This window comes from Canis lupus, chromosome 33 (assembly GCF_048164855.1).
Source record: "Canis lupus baileyi chromosome 33, mCanLup2.hap1, whole genome shotgun sequence".
NCBI lineage: Eukaryota > Metazoa > Chordata > Mammalia > Carnivora > Canidae > Canis > Canis lupus.
Window position 1 is genome coordinate 21,165,942 of NC_132870.1, and position 14,657 is coordinate 21,180,598.

General features: G+C 41.7%; 1 protein-coding gene and 1 long non-coding RNA gene across 8 annotated transcripts in view; one reads left to right on the forward strand and one right to left on the reverse strand.

Moving 5' to 3' along the window:
• Positions 1 to 12,199, forward strand: part of LOC140623970 (uncharacterized) — a 44,850-nt gene extending 32,651 nt beyond the window's left edge. Inside the window, exons 4-5 of the long non-coding RNA XR_012023536.1 lie at positions 2,173 to 2,281; positions 2,887 to 12,199. This is a non-coding gene — a long non-coding RNA (uncharacterized lncRNA). The remainder of the gene's footprint in view (positions 1 to 2,172; positions 2,282 to 2,886) is intronic.
• EIF4E (eukaryotic translation initiation factor 4E) overlaps positions 1 to 14,657 on the reverse strand; it is a 109,069-nt gene that overhangs the window by 40,960 nt on the left and 53,452 nt on the right. The window contains exons 1-2 of one of the 7 annotated variants that reach the window (XM_072810757.1): positions 2,954 to 3,101; positions 1,929 to 1,975 (exon numbers count right to left, since the gene is read on the reverse strand). In XM_072810757.1, coding sequence (XP_072666858.1) covers positions 1,929 to 1,946 — 18 coding nt within the window. In that variant the 5' untranslated portion in view covers positions 1,947 to 1,975; positions 2,954 to 3,101. Of the gene's footprint in view, positions 1 to 1,215; positions 1,349 to 1,928; positions 1,976 to 2,226; positions 2,553 to 2,827; positions 2,925 to 2,953; positions 3,102 to 14,657 lie in introns of those variants that run through there. The other 6 variants (XM_072810754.1, XM_072810755.1, XM_072810756.1 and 3 more) reach the window with 6 other exon arrangements.

Consider the following 14,657-nt stretch of genomic DNA (forward strand, 5'->3'; position numbering starts at 1 on the left):
AGCTCTGCAAAATCCAAAGGACCTAAATGTTACTGAAACTTCACAGAATGCGTTATTATTTCACAGTTTAGAGGTTTTAGCCTTGCCCCTATAACCAGCTGTAATGCTTTTTTTTAATGGTACTGGTACAGTGGTCAGGAGAGCAGGTCCAGTAAAAAGTGGACATGGGAAACTGTTAAAAGAGAGTATTTTCATAGTCATCCTTTACCTTTTTATTTATGTAACATTAATGTTCTAAAGTCAGTTAACTGTATCAGCAAATTAAAAGACAGTTTTGCAGAACATAAATGAGAACACGTACCAATAAAAAAAAACAAGTAACCAAGCAGAAGAGCTGCCTTAAATTCTGGCAACAAGCAAAGGATAGTTCACACCAACGTAATGAAAAATTAGTCTTTTTGTACTCTCTAAACCTTCCGCGAGGTTTATAGAATTCTTGAGCTAGCTATGAAGTCTTTAAAAAGTCACAACAAATTGGTAAAAGTCATCATCAAAATCACAAGCTATCATTAAAGATACACAAAAATATCTGGCAACCAAGGTCCAGAACTGGTTCCAGCGTGTCAAAGGTCTTCTGGTGGTTAAAATATTCCATTATGCCTCTAAAACAATTTCACTTAGATGTGACCATCCTAAAACAGCCACACAGGCCTGTAAGTTTCAGGGAGCCAGGGCTGGCAAACCCAAACTCTGACAAAGATATCCTCTCCTTTGGGCGGTAACTACCAAATTACTGTTCTGGAGTCGGCTTGCTTCAACTAAGTTTAAAATGGTGCCTAAACTGAAAGGAAAGCGTTATAACGAGTCAAAAAAAAAAAAAAAAAAAAAAAAGAAAAAAAAAAAAGAAAACTAATTTTAAAAGTTCTGTTCCTATTTCCAATAAACCGTGTCTTAGAAATCTTTCAGAAGAGAAAGGCTCGGGAGAACGGATGGATCAAGGCCCATCCGCATTCTCGGAGCCGTGCGCACTGCGCGGAAAAGGATGAATGAATGGAAGACAGGCGCGTGTGAAATGCAGCAGGTCCGGCCGGCGAGCAGACCAGCAGCAGCCGCGATCAGTAGGCCTCGCTCCTCCCCCTTCCCTCCTCCATGACAGCCCAGGATCAAGCATGGAGGGGAGAGGACAATGTGATCCCCCTTTCTCACCACCACCACCCTTCACCCTACTCCGAGAGCTCTACCGCGCAACACGAGGTCCTCCTCCCCACCCCAAACCTTTCTCGCCTCCCCTGCCGCCAACCCCGGCAACTCTCGGGCGCGCCGGAGTAACATGCGCTTGCCCCTCTCGGCTCCCCCTCGGCTCCCCCTCGGCGAGGTCGCAGCTTCTCCGCGCGTGCCGCGGCACCACTCCCGCCCGCCCGCCCGCCCAACCCACCCTCCGGCAACGCGCGCCCACCGGCTTCCCTGGCCCACCGGTCCCAAGAAGACCGGCGCGCGCCTAGCACGCGGACCCCCGGGCTGGGGCTCGGGAGCCGAGGAAGCACGGCAAGGCTGCCCCGGAGCTCCCTCCTCCATCTCCTTCCAGGCCGGCTTGCCGCCCACCCTTCCTGCGGATCCCGGCGCCCGCTCGGAGCCAGTCCTGAGCCCCTCCAACCCCAAGACACAAACCGCACACCCCTAGCCAAGGGCCCCCAGCACCCGGCACCCCAGCAGACGACCTCGCGGAGCCGCAGGAGGCTCCGTGCCGCCCCTCCCCCACCCCGCTCCCCCAGCTCTCGGGCCCCCACTGGAACGTGTGCGCTACACGCCGCCGCGGCCAGCCTCCCGGGCACTCCCGGTTGCCCGCGGAGAGGTCAGGCCCGAGAAGAGGGGGAGGGGGCAGCAAGAGGTAGCGTGCGCGCCGGGAACGCCGCCCCGCGGGGTCCCCCAGCCCGAAGGGAGACGGAGCGCGGGGACCGGTGGGGGTGGGGGCCAAAGGCAATACTCACCGGTTCCACAGTCGCCATCTTAGATCGATCTGATCGCACAACCGCTCCTGAAGGGGGGGGTGAGAGGAAAAAAATGAGATTCAAACCGGATTGGCCGGCTCCTGTCCACGTGACGGACGTGTCCGTTTGGCCCCGGCGGCGCCTGCGCGAGACTGCGGCTGCGTGGGGAACAAGAGGCTTCTGGGAAGTGGAGTCTCTCTCGCTCACTCCCCCTCTCTCTCTCTCTTTTTTTTTTTTTTTTAAGGGCGAAGAAGTTTAAAAAAAAAAGAAAAAAGAAAAGGAAGAAAAGACTGGTCACGTGGCTTGGTGGGTAGGGTGCGCGGCTCTCGGCGGCGGGCCCCGGCGTGCTGGAGGTGGGTGTGCAGTCCCGGGCTCTTCCGCCTGGAGAGCTGCTGTCGCGTTTACTGCCGGGCTTGCCGGCTGCGCCCTTTGTTGCCCCGTCCTCCCATCTTCCCCGGAAAGTTGGGCACCGCAGGCTCAGCGCGCACAGGGAGGCTTCATTTGCTTAGTGGAGGTCCCAGGACAAGCTAGCTGCCTGTTTATTTGGATCCTGTTGGACTTCCCACCATTTGCTCTGGCTTTCGGAAAGAGGCGGCGGCCGACCCTCCCCCGTCCCCCGGCTCTGCTAACGCCGGTGGTCACTCAGGGCCATCGCTGCGCAAGGGCGGGGGAGGCCGAGCCGCCCGCGGGACCCGCTTGCCACGGGCTGGGGGAGGGGGCGTGCACCCAACTCCTGAGGTTAAGCGCTCAGGGCTAAACCTTGAGGGGAAGGGAAAATTATTTGAAAGTTCTGCCCTGTCGGTTCCACTCCTCTCCCTTAACGTGAGCGGAAATAGCCCAAGTCCAGGTGCCAGCCAGGGAAGCCACTCCGGGCCCCGCTGACTAAGCCCTGGACTGACCCTCCGAGGTTAGTTAGGTCGGTCAACCGTGACTCTTGACGTTGACTCATTCTCCTCAGGCAAGTGACTGAATCATCCAGCGCCTCGGCTCTTTCATTTATGAACCACAGATGATAACACACTTACCTCACAAGGGTGTGCTGCGGTAAGGATTGTAACCTGCTTTGAAAACGCATCGGACTCGATAAGCGCTTATTAATGAGCTTATCCTCGTGCCTCCCGGAGGATAAGCTGCCTCCCCTGATGTTACCTTAGGCCGCCCGCGGTTCAAAGTTTTTCTTCTGTTTACGTTGTTACATTATTATGTACGCGAATGAAACCTTGAAGTTGCAAAGCAGCCCTTTTCTGTGTCAGGGTGGCTACTACCGTCCACAGAGGCTCTAATGTTCAGGAAAATGTTGTTGTATTCACAACAATCACAGCAATTGGAAGTGTGTCCTCACACTGGCGTCCTACATGTCCTTTTCCTCTAAGACACCGTGCTGTTGTTTCGTAAGACCGTGTTACTCTGTACAGTCTGGTTATAAACGAATGGAGATAAATCTAATAGAGCACTACTGTGAAGTTCTACTGAGGAAGACGGTGTATCATTACTATTTTCCACGCTTCTTAAGAATGTTAACGCTGGGGGGGTCCCTGGGTGGCGCAGCGGTTTGGCGCCTGCCTTTGGCCCAGGGCGCGATCCTGGAGACCCGGGATCGAATCCCACGTCGGGCTCCCGGTGCATGGAGCCTGCTTCTCCCTCTGCCTGTGTCTCTGCCTCTCTCTCTCTCTCTGTGACTATCATAAATAAATAAAATTTAAAAAAAAAAAAAAAAAAGAAAAAAGAATGTTAACGCTGGGGATCCCTGGGTGGCTCAGCGGTTTAGCGCCGCCTTCAGCCCAGGGCCTGATCCTGGAGGCCCCGGATCGAGTCCCACGTCGGGCTCCCTGCGTGGAGCCTGATCCTCCCTCTGCCTGTGTGAGTGTGTCTCATGAATAAATAAAATCTTAAAAAAAAAAAAAAAAAAAGAATGTTAACACTAGAAACATCAGTATAAGCAGGCTGCCTGTGTCTGCCTGCTTACAGTGTTGCTGATGTCCAGAGCTGTGTCATAGCTATTATTGAGTACATAATGGTTGCTTGAGTTGACTGACACATAATTGAGGCTGTATGTGCAAAACCATTGCCTTTTCATATGTGTTGGTTTCCCTGGATGTCAGAGGTGATTTTTCCAGTCAGCTTAGCTCTAGTAGTCTTAAAAGTAGGTGGAATTCTAAATAAATAAGTGAATGAATGAATTTCTACTTACAGAGACTATCTACTGGTACTTAAACTATCCAAAGTAATTACAATTGATCTCGGTGATGACCTTCTATAGTATCTGGTTATCTTCCTTTTCTTTTTTAAAGATTGATTTATTTATTCATGATAGACATCGAGAGAGAGAGAGAGGCAGAGACACAGGCAGAGGGAGAAGCAGGCTCCATGCAGGGAGCCCGACGTGGGACTCGATCCCGGATCTCCAGGTCACACCCTGGGCTGAAGGCGGCGCTAAACCGCTGAGCCACCAGGGCTGCCCCCAGTACTTCTTTAATACATGTATATGCTCCTATTCTTTGTAGCTTAGTTTATTCCTACTTTGGATACACTTTGTTGCATGTGTTTTATGGCACATTCATGTGTCTTTGCCTAATATCACCATTAGATTTACCATGTCAAATATTTAGTGATTAGATTTTTATCTATGTGTCTATGTGGTTGTATTGTTTTTGTCAATCTGAATTATGCAGAGTAGAAATGTTATACTTTATTTCCCTATTAATCTACAAAAAATTACATTTGTCGTCTTACCATCATATTCATGCTTATACTTAAGGAAAAGAAAAGGGGCAATAAAGAGATCTATGAAACAGGATATGGTATTGAAATACTAGTCTATTTCGAGTTAGTTAATACATAACTAATGGCCCAGCATAGTACCATGGTAACTGTTACTTATGAGTCTGTGATGAATGGTTATCATTTAGCATGTATAAATAGTCATGATGTTTCCTTGCATAATATATTCCTCAAGCTGGTATGTTACTAGCCTTTATAGACTTAACTCATGGTAGAAGATTTTAAATAATTTGATAGAATACATCAGTTGTTTTTATTTATTTACCTCTTTGTCACTGGAACTTTATTTAGGTTTTCTAGATAATCAGAGTCCTTGTTTTGTTGAGCATTGTTCAACTATGGTTCAAATTGATCACATCTGTTATAATCAATCCTTCAAAAATATTATTGCTGTACTTTCCGGGATTTTTTTTTTAATGCCTGGAATTTTAGACAATCTGTCCTTATTTGATGCCTTCTTTAGCCTTTCTTAGTCTCTGATCAGCATTAAGCAACCGTTTTTCTTAAAATGAGTAAATCTTCAGACAGAAGATATGAAATTGCATAATAAAGTAAAATATTACAGTAGTGGTTATTGACTTTAGATATAATCTAAAGCAACCTCTAACATTAACATTGACTTTTGGGGGTTTTGTTTTGTTATTTTAACCTTATTCACTCTCTTTTTAAACTTGCTCATACCTTAAACTCTATTTTTTTGTTACTGTCACTTTCTACAGTGATGTTCCTTTAAGAAAGACCTAAGGTGATGGCTTCGGACAGGATAAGTAATCTTTTAAATTAGAGTTGCCTAGTTTAATATTTAAGAACATGAGCTGTAATATCAAATTATCTAATTTCTAATCCAAATCCTATTACTTACTATATGACCGTATGCGGATTATTTCATCTCTTTGTGCCTCATTTTTTTGATAATTTTTTTTAAGATTTATTTATTCATGAAAGAGAGAGGCAGAGACATAGGCAGAGAGAGAAGCAGGCTCCTTGCAGGTAGTTCGATGTGGGACTTGATCCCCGGACCCGGAATCACACCCTGAGCCAAAGGCAGACGCTCAACCGCTGAGCCACCCAGGCATCCCTGTGCCTCATTTAAAAAAAAATTTTTAAGTAGTCTCCACACCCACCATGGGGCTTGATCTCCTGACCCTGAGATTAAGAGTTGCATGCTCTACTGACTGAGCCAGCCAGGAACCCCATCTTTGTGCTTCATTTTTGTCATGAGTTAGAGGGCCAGAATAATAGTACCTCTATGATTAATGTGAGAAATAAGTGAGTTAATCTATGTAACATGCTTAGAATAGTTCTTAGAACATAGTGAACCCTCAAAAAAAAAAAAAAAAACCAGTGAACACTCGATGTTAATTATAATTATCATGCTGTAACATTGTAGTAACATGAATTTCTTACTTCTACTTTTTAGTTTGGTCTAATATGCTTAAGAATTCTTTATGCAGAGATCCAACCCCAGCCCATAAGCTTTAAGGATACTTTAAGCTTTCAAAGTCAAGTAACATTTATCAATTTCCTATAACATACCAACCATTTTTCATATCAATTACTTCATTCGACTTTTACAACAATTATGTGAATTACGCATTATCATCCTCATTTTATAGATAAACAAATGCAATAAAGTTAGGGGACACACAAATCCACACAGCCGGTGGTGAGCTAGGATTCAAACCCAATTCTCTTGACTCAAGATTCTTTCCTCCATACCATAGCAGCTTTCTTTTGATAGATTCTTCCAAATGTCTCTTCCTTTTCAAAGGACTTCTAATACTGAATTCATTTACAGAACTGACAAACCAAGTACTAAGTCAGTAATGGGAAATGTGTAATCACAGGCAGATATTTAAAGCACATGGAAAGCCCAGTCACTTCCTTCCTGGACTGTAAAATCTGCTTGGCATCCTAAGTCATAGAAATATAAATAGTTCAGTACCCATATAAAGAAGTGTGACTAAGAACCAAAAGGATGCGGCTAACAAACACCATAACAAGCACTCATTCATCTAATAAATGAGACAGTAACATAGTTCCTTCCCTCTTTTCACTCAGGTCTCTGTTCTGATGCCATCTCCTAAGGGAAGTCTTCCTTGACTACCCTAAGTTAGCATGCTCATTACTCTTTATCTCCTTACTTTGCTTTATTTTTCTTTTTTTTTTTTAACTATTTATTTATTCATAGAGACACAGAGAGAGAGAGAGGCAGGGACACAGGCAGAGGGAGAAGCAGGCTCCATACAGGGAGCCGGATGCGGGACTCAATCCCAGGTCTCCGGGATCACGCGCTGGGCTGGAGGCGGCGCTAAACCTGCTGAGCCACGAGGGCTGCCCTTGCTTTATTTTTCTTCAGTCCGCTTCATTACCCTCGCTCTATACCCAAGAGTATATATATATTTTTAAATTTTATTTATTTGAGAGAGAGGGAGCATGAGCAGAGAGAGGGGCAAAGGGAGAGGGAGAATCAGACTCTTGCCTGAGCAGGGATCCCAGGACCTAGAGATCATGACCTGAGCCACGCAGGCATCTCACCCAAGAGTATATTAAACACTGTTTAATTAATTGCAGGTTGTCTCCACTATTAAAATATTAGTTTTTTTGATGATTTGTAGGTAGATAACAAATATTTGCTAACAAATATTTGGGAAAATTCAAATATAATTTTAAAAACTACATAAAATTTCTAGCCTGAAAACTAATAATGTAAGTAATAAAAAATTATTATTTGCCAAGCACCATGTTATGCAGTTTACTTGCCATGGTAATAACCTCATTTTTTAATAACCTCATTTTATCTTTAAAACATTCTGAGATAGATAAGGATACTGAGGTTAAATAACATTCCCAACAGCACAGTTTGGTCTTCAGGGCTCTTAACACTATATAATATTGACTGGATTGTGATTGGACTGTCTAGTAAGTGAGATCATTGAAATAATGAGAAAGAAATAATCTGCAAAGAGTACATGAAAAATTCATGTAAATGGTATGTTGGGCAACAATAAGGTAACTCCCAAAACGAACTTAATTTACCTTTTAAAACTGAAATTAAGAAAAAATGTAAGCATATGAGATGAATCAATAGTATTTAGAAATAGTCTACAAGATTGTAAACACCCAAAATTCAGGGAGGCATGCTACATATGTGAGTAAATGCCTGCATTAGTGGGTGATAGATGGCCTGCTTGGTATCTATAAAAAAGAAATCTAGAATGACAATATTTGACGATCTGTCTCTAGCACTGTTCGGCAGAAAAGGTGCTCTGGTACAAAAATATGGATCTCTGGTCCATTGTTCTTCATTAGACACCAACCATACAACTAATTCACAACTAATTCACCTTGCTTTGATTCCAGGTTCACAACCATATGGTAAGCTTATCTTCCCATATTGATTTATAGAAATGTAGGACTGGAAACACAAATATCCAGATCCATAATAGTTATACATATATTGCTCAGAGTCCATTAAATTTTTTTTTAATTTAGCTCTACATCCAGCCTGGGGCTTGAACTCATGACCCTGAGATCAAGAATCATATGCTTACTAATTGAGCCAGGCAGTCACCCCAGAGGCCCTTTTTTAAAAAAAAGTATTTATTTATTTATTTATTTATTTATTTATTTATTTATTTATTTATTTATTTATGAGAAAGACAGAGAGAGAAGCAGGCTCTCTGCGGGGATCCTGATGTGGAGCTCAATCCCAGGACCCCAGGATCACGCCCTGAGCCAAAGGCAGCACTCAACCACTGAGCCACCCAGGTATCCCCTGCCCGTTTTTTTTTCTTTTTTTTTTTTAATAGTACTAAGTTTTTGTTTGTTTGTTTTTTATAATCATGGTCTCTGAGCTTGGCAAATGGAAATACTCCCACAGAATGAATTTTCTCTGTGTCCTCAGATTGTTTATTTTTTTAATTTTTATTTTTTTTTCTTTTCTTTCTTTTTTTTTTTAATTTATGATAGTCACAGAGAGAGAGAGGCAGAGACATAGGCAGAGGAAGAAGCAGGCTCCATGCACCGGGAACCTGATGTGGGATTTGTTTCTTTTTTTTTTTTTTTTAATTTTTATTTATTTATGATAGTCACAGAGAGAGAGAGAGAGAGAGGCAGAGACATAGGCCGAGGGAGAAGCAGGCTCCATGCACCGGGAGCCTGATGTGGGATTCGATCCCGGGTCTCCAGGATCGCACCCTGGGGCAAAGGCAGGCGCCAAACCGCTGCGCCACCCAGGGATCCCCTATTTTTTTAATTTTTAAAAAGATTTTATTTATTTATTCATGAGAGACACAGAACGAGAGAGAGAGAGAGAGAGAAAGAGAGAGAGACAGATACAAGCAGGGGGAGAAGCAGGCTTCATGCAGGGAGTCCAGTGTGGGACTCGATCCCCGGTCTCCAGGATCACGCCCTGGGTTGAAGGCGGCGCTAAACCGCTGAGCTTCCGGGGCTGCCTTGTGTCCTTAGATTGTAATCATTCTCTGAAGAAATGTCAGTCTGTAGGAATTGTCTGGATGGCTAATCAGCCTTCGGCCTTTTTATATTCCAACTGCATCTTTAGAGATCTGTGAATTAGGAATTTTTGGCTTACCTGCCTCTAAACTCTTTAATTTTCAGAGTTTGAGAGATACCAATCCTTGTTTAGGAAGTTGCTTAAAAACATGAGATATACTAAAAATTCTGATATGACGCTATGTGTTTCAAGTAGCTAATGGAAAACCATGATTGTCTTGCTAATATGAATTATAAATTAATACTAATAATATTCAAAGAGCTATTTGTATCTTGAAAAAAAATGAGAAATCACCTGGGGAAAGCTTTTGCCAGCTCTACAGGTGCATTTATGTATTTATTATTAATTATTTTTTAATATTTTATTTATTCATGAGAGACACAGAGAGAGAGAGAGAGAGAGAGAGAGAGGCAGAGACACAGGCAGAGGGAGAAGCAGGCTCCATGCAGGGCCCTGACGTGGAACTCGATTCCGGGTCTCCAGGATCACACCTTGGGCTGAAGGCAGCGCTAAACCGCTGAGCCACCCAGACTGCCTTACAGGTGCATTTAGTACAAATTAAACAATAGCATTCAGAGTTCTCCAATGGAAAGTTAGGAAACAAGGGTCTATACTTTATCGTATCAGTACCTGAGATTATCAGGTTTTAAGAAGGGGGAAAAGGTTTGATCCAGATGTATTAACAGACTAGATATATTTAGCTTGTAAAAACTGATTTCTAGGAAATGAGAAAATACCATTTTGAGCAGAGTTCTGAAACAAACTGTTAGTTTAATTGCCAGGCAATTTATGGAAATAGCACCTTAAAAAATAATCTGACCTTTAAAAGTTCTTCCTTATATTCTTATATGCTTCCTCCCACCCACCCCTGCTAAGTTGAGAGAATTTATTCAGATGAAAGTTAAATGTGGTAACTATTCCATTTTACAATAAAGATGGCAAGGTGAATAAACACAATATTATTTTAATAGGGCTTAACTTTTACATTCTGTAAAATTTTACATAAATTTTACAATCCAAAAGAAAATTTTGGAAATATATAGGAAAATATCAGCAGCTGTTGTTAAAATTAAAAGGTCAAGGGGAAAACAGTGTTTTGTTAAATACAAAAAACTGGCTAGGAACACCTGGGTGGCTCAGTGGTTGAGCCTCTGCCTTTGGCTTGGGTCGTGATCCCAGGGTCAAGAGTCAAGAGATCAAGTTCCACATCAGGCTCCCCACAGGGGGCCTGCTTTTCCCTCTGCCTGTGTCTCTGGCTCTCTCTCTGGGTCTCTCATGAATAAATAAAACCTTAAAAAAAAACAAACCTGGCTAAATATAATACTTGAAAGGCAGAGCAATCAACAGTACTTGACTGAAAATATTTGAGTGAAAGCCTTTAAATATTTTAGCTTACTTTTTGTCTTAAAAAGCAATGTTACATTCTATGTCAACTGTACACATAAAGCTGTTTGCTTGTTTGTTTGTTCTGTAAGATGAAAAGAGAATGTTGAAGAAAATCCTGCTATTTTCTAAATCTAAAGTGCTGACAAAGAGGAGTGCCTGGGTGGCTCAGTCTGTTAAGCATCTGACTCTTAGTTCAGCTCAGGTCATGATCTCAGGGTGGGAAGATGGAGCTCCATAGACTGTGTGCTCTGTGAGAAGTCTACTTGTCCCCTTCCCTCTGCTTCTCCCCTGCTCACCTCTCCCTCGATCTCTCTCAAATAAATAGATAAGTAAAATCATTTTAGAAAAATAAAGTACTGATAAAGAAACTTGGAATTATGTTGCTGTTTTGGGAAATTAAGTCAGATATCTGATAGGAAATAACATTACTTAAGTCTGGTGCTTAGCTCATTAAAAAATCACACCCACACAAAGATCAATTTGTTTTATTATTCATTTGCTTTTTAACTTAGAGTTGGACTTTAGTAAATTTCACTTTGGGGTTGGAACAACAGACTAAATCAGTTTGCGTCTACAAACTTTTGTTTTTCAAAATGGTTTAGGAACCTGAGCAGAATTAGAACTTTACCAGAAGAGACTCTTAATCATAGGAAACAAACGAGGGTTGCTGGGGGTGGAGGAGGGGCAGGGACATGGTAACTGGGTGATGGGCATTAGAGAGGACATGTGATATAATGAGCACTGGGTATGATATAAGACTGATGAACCACTGACCTCCACCTCTGAAACCAATAATACATTATATGTTAATTAGTTGCATTTAAATCAAATTAAAAATTTTAATTAAAAATTTTTAAATAATTAAAATTGTTATTCTTGTTATTTCTTATTGTTCTTCCCCTTGGTGATTTTTATTTTTATTAATTTTTTTAAGATTTTTTTTTTCTTTATTCATGAGACACACAGAGAGAGGCCAAGATGTAGGCAGAGGGAGAAGCAGGCTCTCTGTGGGGAGCCCAATGCGGGACTCAATCCCAGGACCCCAGGATCATGACCTAAGCCGAAGGCAGACACTCAACCACTGAGGTGCCCCGGTTGGTGATTTTTAAATGCACTTAATCATATGTAATGGTTTCATTTTAAACACAATATAATAATATTAAAGAAAAAAAACTTTTTAAAGATGTATTTATTTGAGAGAGATTGCATGAGCAGGGGGAGGGGCAGAGGGAGAGAATCTCAAGCTGACTCCCCACTGAGCATGGAGCCCAAAGCAGGGCTCTACACTGGGCTTGATCTAGATCCCACAACCCTGAGATCACAACCTGAGCCAAAACCAAGAATCAGACGCTCAACTGACTGAACCACTCAGGCGCCGCAAGGAAAAATAAAATTTTAAAGGAAAATCTCTTCTACTCCTATACCCAACATGCCAACATTTGATGTTTTTACAATTGTAGGGCATATGCAATTTTGAACTCTGCATCTTTTCCCATGATTTTTTTATTGCAAATATTGCAAATTGAACATTGGTTACAGACCAGATAACATTTTTAAACATTTTATTTTGAAAAATTATGAAACCTACGGAGTCATTTTAACAGTAAATGCTCACAAATCTTTCTAAATTTGCCAATCATTAGAATGTTGCCTTGTCTCTCAATATTTCTCTTTCTCTTTTTTTTTTTTTTTTTTTAAGATTTTATTTATTCATGTGAGACACAGAGAGAGAGGCAGAGAGACACAGGCAGAGAAAGAAGCAGGCTCCTCACAGGGAGCCTGATGCGGGACTCAATCCCTGGACTGGGATCACGCCCTGAGCTGAAGTCAGACGCTCAACCACTGAGCCACCCAGACGTCCCTCCATCATCATTTCTAAGTCATTCAAGAGCAAGTTGCAGACACAATGACCTCTAAATAGCTCAGCATATTCCTCTTAAGTATAAAGACATTTTCTTACAGAGCCATATAATTAATGACATCACGAAATGTAATACTAATACTAATACTTTTATCTAAAATATATAATCAGGGGATCCCTGGGTGGCGCAGCGGTTTGGCGCCTGCCTTTGGCCCAGGGCGCGATACTGGAGACCCGGGATCGAATCCCACATCGGGCTCCCGGTGCATGGAGCCTGCTTCTCCCTCTGTCTATGTCTCTGCCTCTCTCTCTCTCTCTGTGCGTGACTATCATAAAAAAAAAAAAAAATATATATATATATATATATATATATAATCAGGGCAACCCCGGGTGGCTTAGCGGTTTAGCGCCGCCTTCAGCCTAGGGCGTCATCCTGGAGACCCGGGATGGAGTCCCACATCGGGCTCCCTGAGTGGAGCCTGCTTCTCTCTCTGCCTGTGTCTCTGCCTCTCTCTCTATGTCTCTCATGCATAAATAAATTAAAAAATTTTTAAAAAATAAAATAAAATATATAATCAATATTTGAATTTTGCCAATTGTTCCAATAATTACTTTCATAAAATTGTTTTTCTTCTAGCCCAGGACCATGCATTGCATAGGTTGTAGTGACCCTTAGGTTTTCTTTAATCTGGAATAATTTCTTAGTTTTTGTTTGTCTTTTGAGATATTGACATTCTGAGGAATAAAAGAGAGTTGTTTTGAAGACTATCACTAGGGACGCCTGGGTGGCTCAATGGCTGAGCATCTGCCTTCAGCTCAGGTCATGATGCCAGGGTCCTGGGATCAAGTCCCATATCAGGCGCCCTGCATGGAGATCTGCTTCTCTCTGCCTGTGTCTCTGCCTCTCTCTCTCTCTCTCTCTATCTCTCTCTCTGTGTGTCTCTCATGAATAAATAAAATAAAAAAAAAAAGAATGTAAGACTATCCCTTATTTTGGTTTATCTGATTATTTCCTTACCATAGTTTGACCCTCCTGATAAGATTATTGTGATCTTGTTATGTTGATACAGCATTTTTGGATTTGTGCATTTTTGATGGAAATACTATATAAGTAATATTGTGTCCTCCCTAGTGTATCACAACATTGGTAACATTAATGGCTTCAGAATATTCCACTGAGCAGGTATATTAGAATTCTTTTACCCAATTCCCCACAGTTATATATTCAGGTTATTTCCATTTTATTCTGTTATGAATAATGCTCCAATACATACATTCATGAGCAATTTTTTTTCATATTTTAGGAGATTCCTTCAGGATGAATTTTCAGCAATGAAATTAAACAGTTAATAAGCTGCAAACATATTGGAATTCACACTGCTCTCTAAAAGTGTTATATTGTCATATTAGGACACACAAACTTATCAGCATTCAGTGTTTTTTTTTTTTTTTAATTTTTATTTATGTTAGTCACACAGAGAGAGAGAGAGAGAGAGAGGCAGAGACACAGGCAGAGGGAGAAGCAGGCTCCATGCACTGGGAGCCCGACGTGGGATTCGATCCCGGGTCTCCAGGATCGCGCGCTGGGCCAAAGGCAGGCGCTAAACCGCTGCGCCACCCAGGGATCCTAGCATTCAGTGTTAAAAATAATTGAGAATATATTGTTAATAATTTTTATCAATAGTTTCTATATTTACTTATTCATAGACTTTACCTTTGTTCTACTTTTTATTTTGGAAAATTTTAAATCTATAAAATGTTGAAACACTATAATAAACACCTGTAGACTTTTCATCTAGATTCTCTGGTTGTTAATCTTTGAATCAATAAGGATAAGAATATTTGTGATAATTAAAAAATACATTGCAGCCAATGTGGCCTGTCCCTCTGAATTATGGAAATAGTAGGACATGAAGTCTTTAGGTACAAAATAGATGGGCAGCTAACAAGAACACGATTTGATTCGTACTATCAAAAAATTATGATGGATGATAAGAAGGCCAAAGGCAGTTGTATCAATAAAACATCACAATTTTTAAAATTCAGTTATGATTAACATACAGAATTCTATTAGTTTCAGGTGTACAATATAATGATTCAATAATTCTATACATTTCTCAGTATTCATCAAGATAAATGTATTCATCATAATCTTTTGCCCAATTCCTGAACCTGAGCCAGTTTT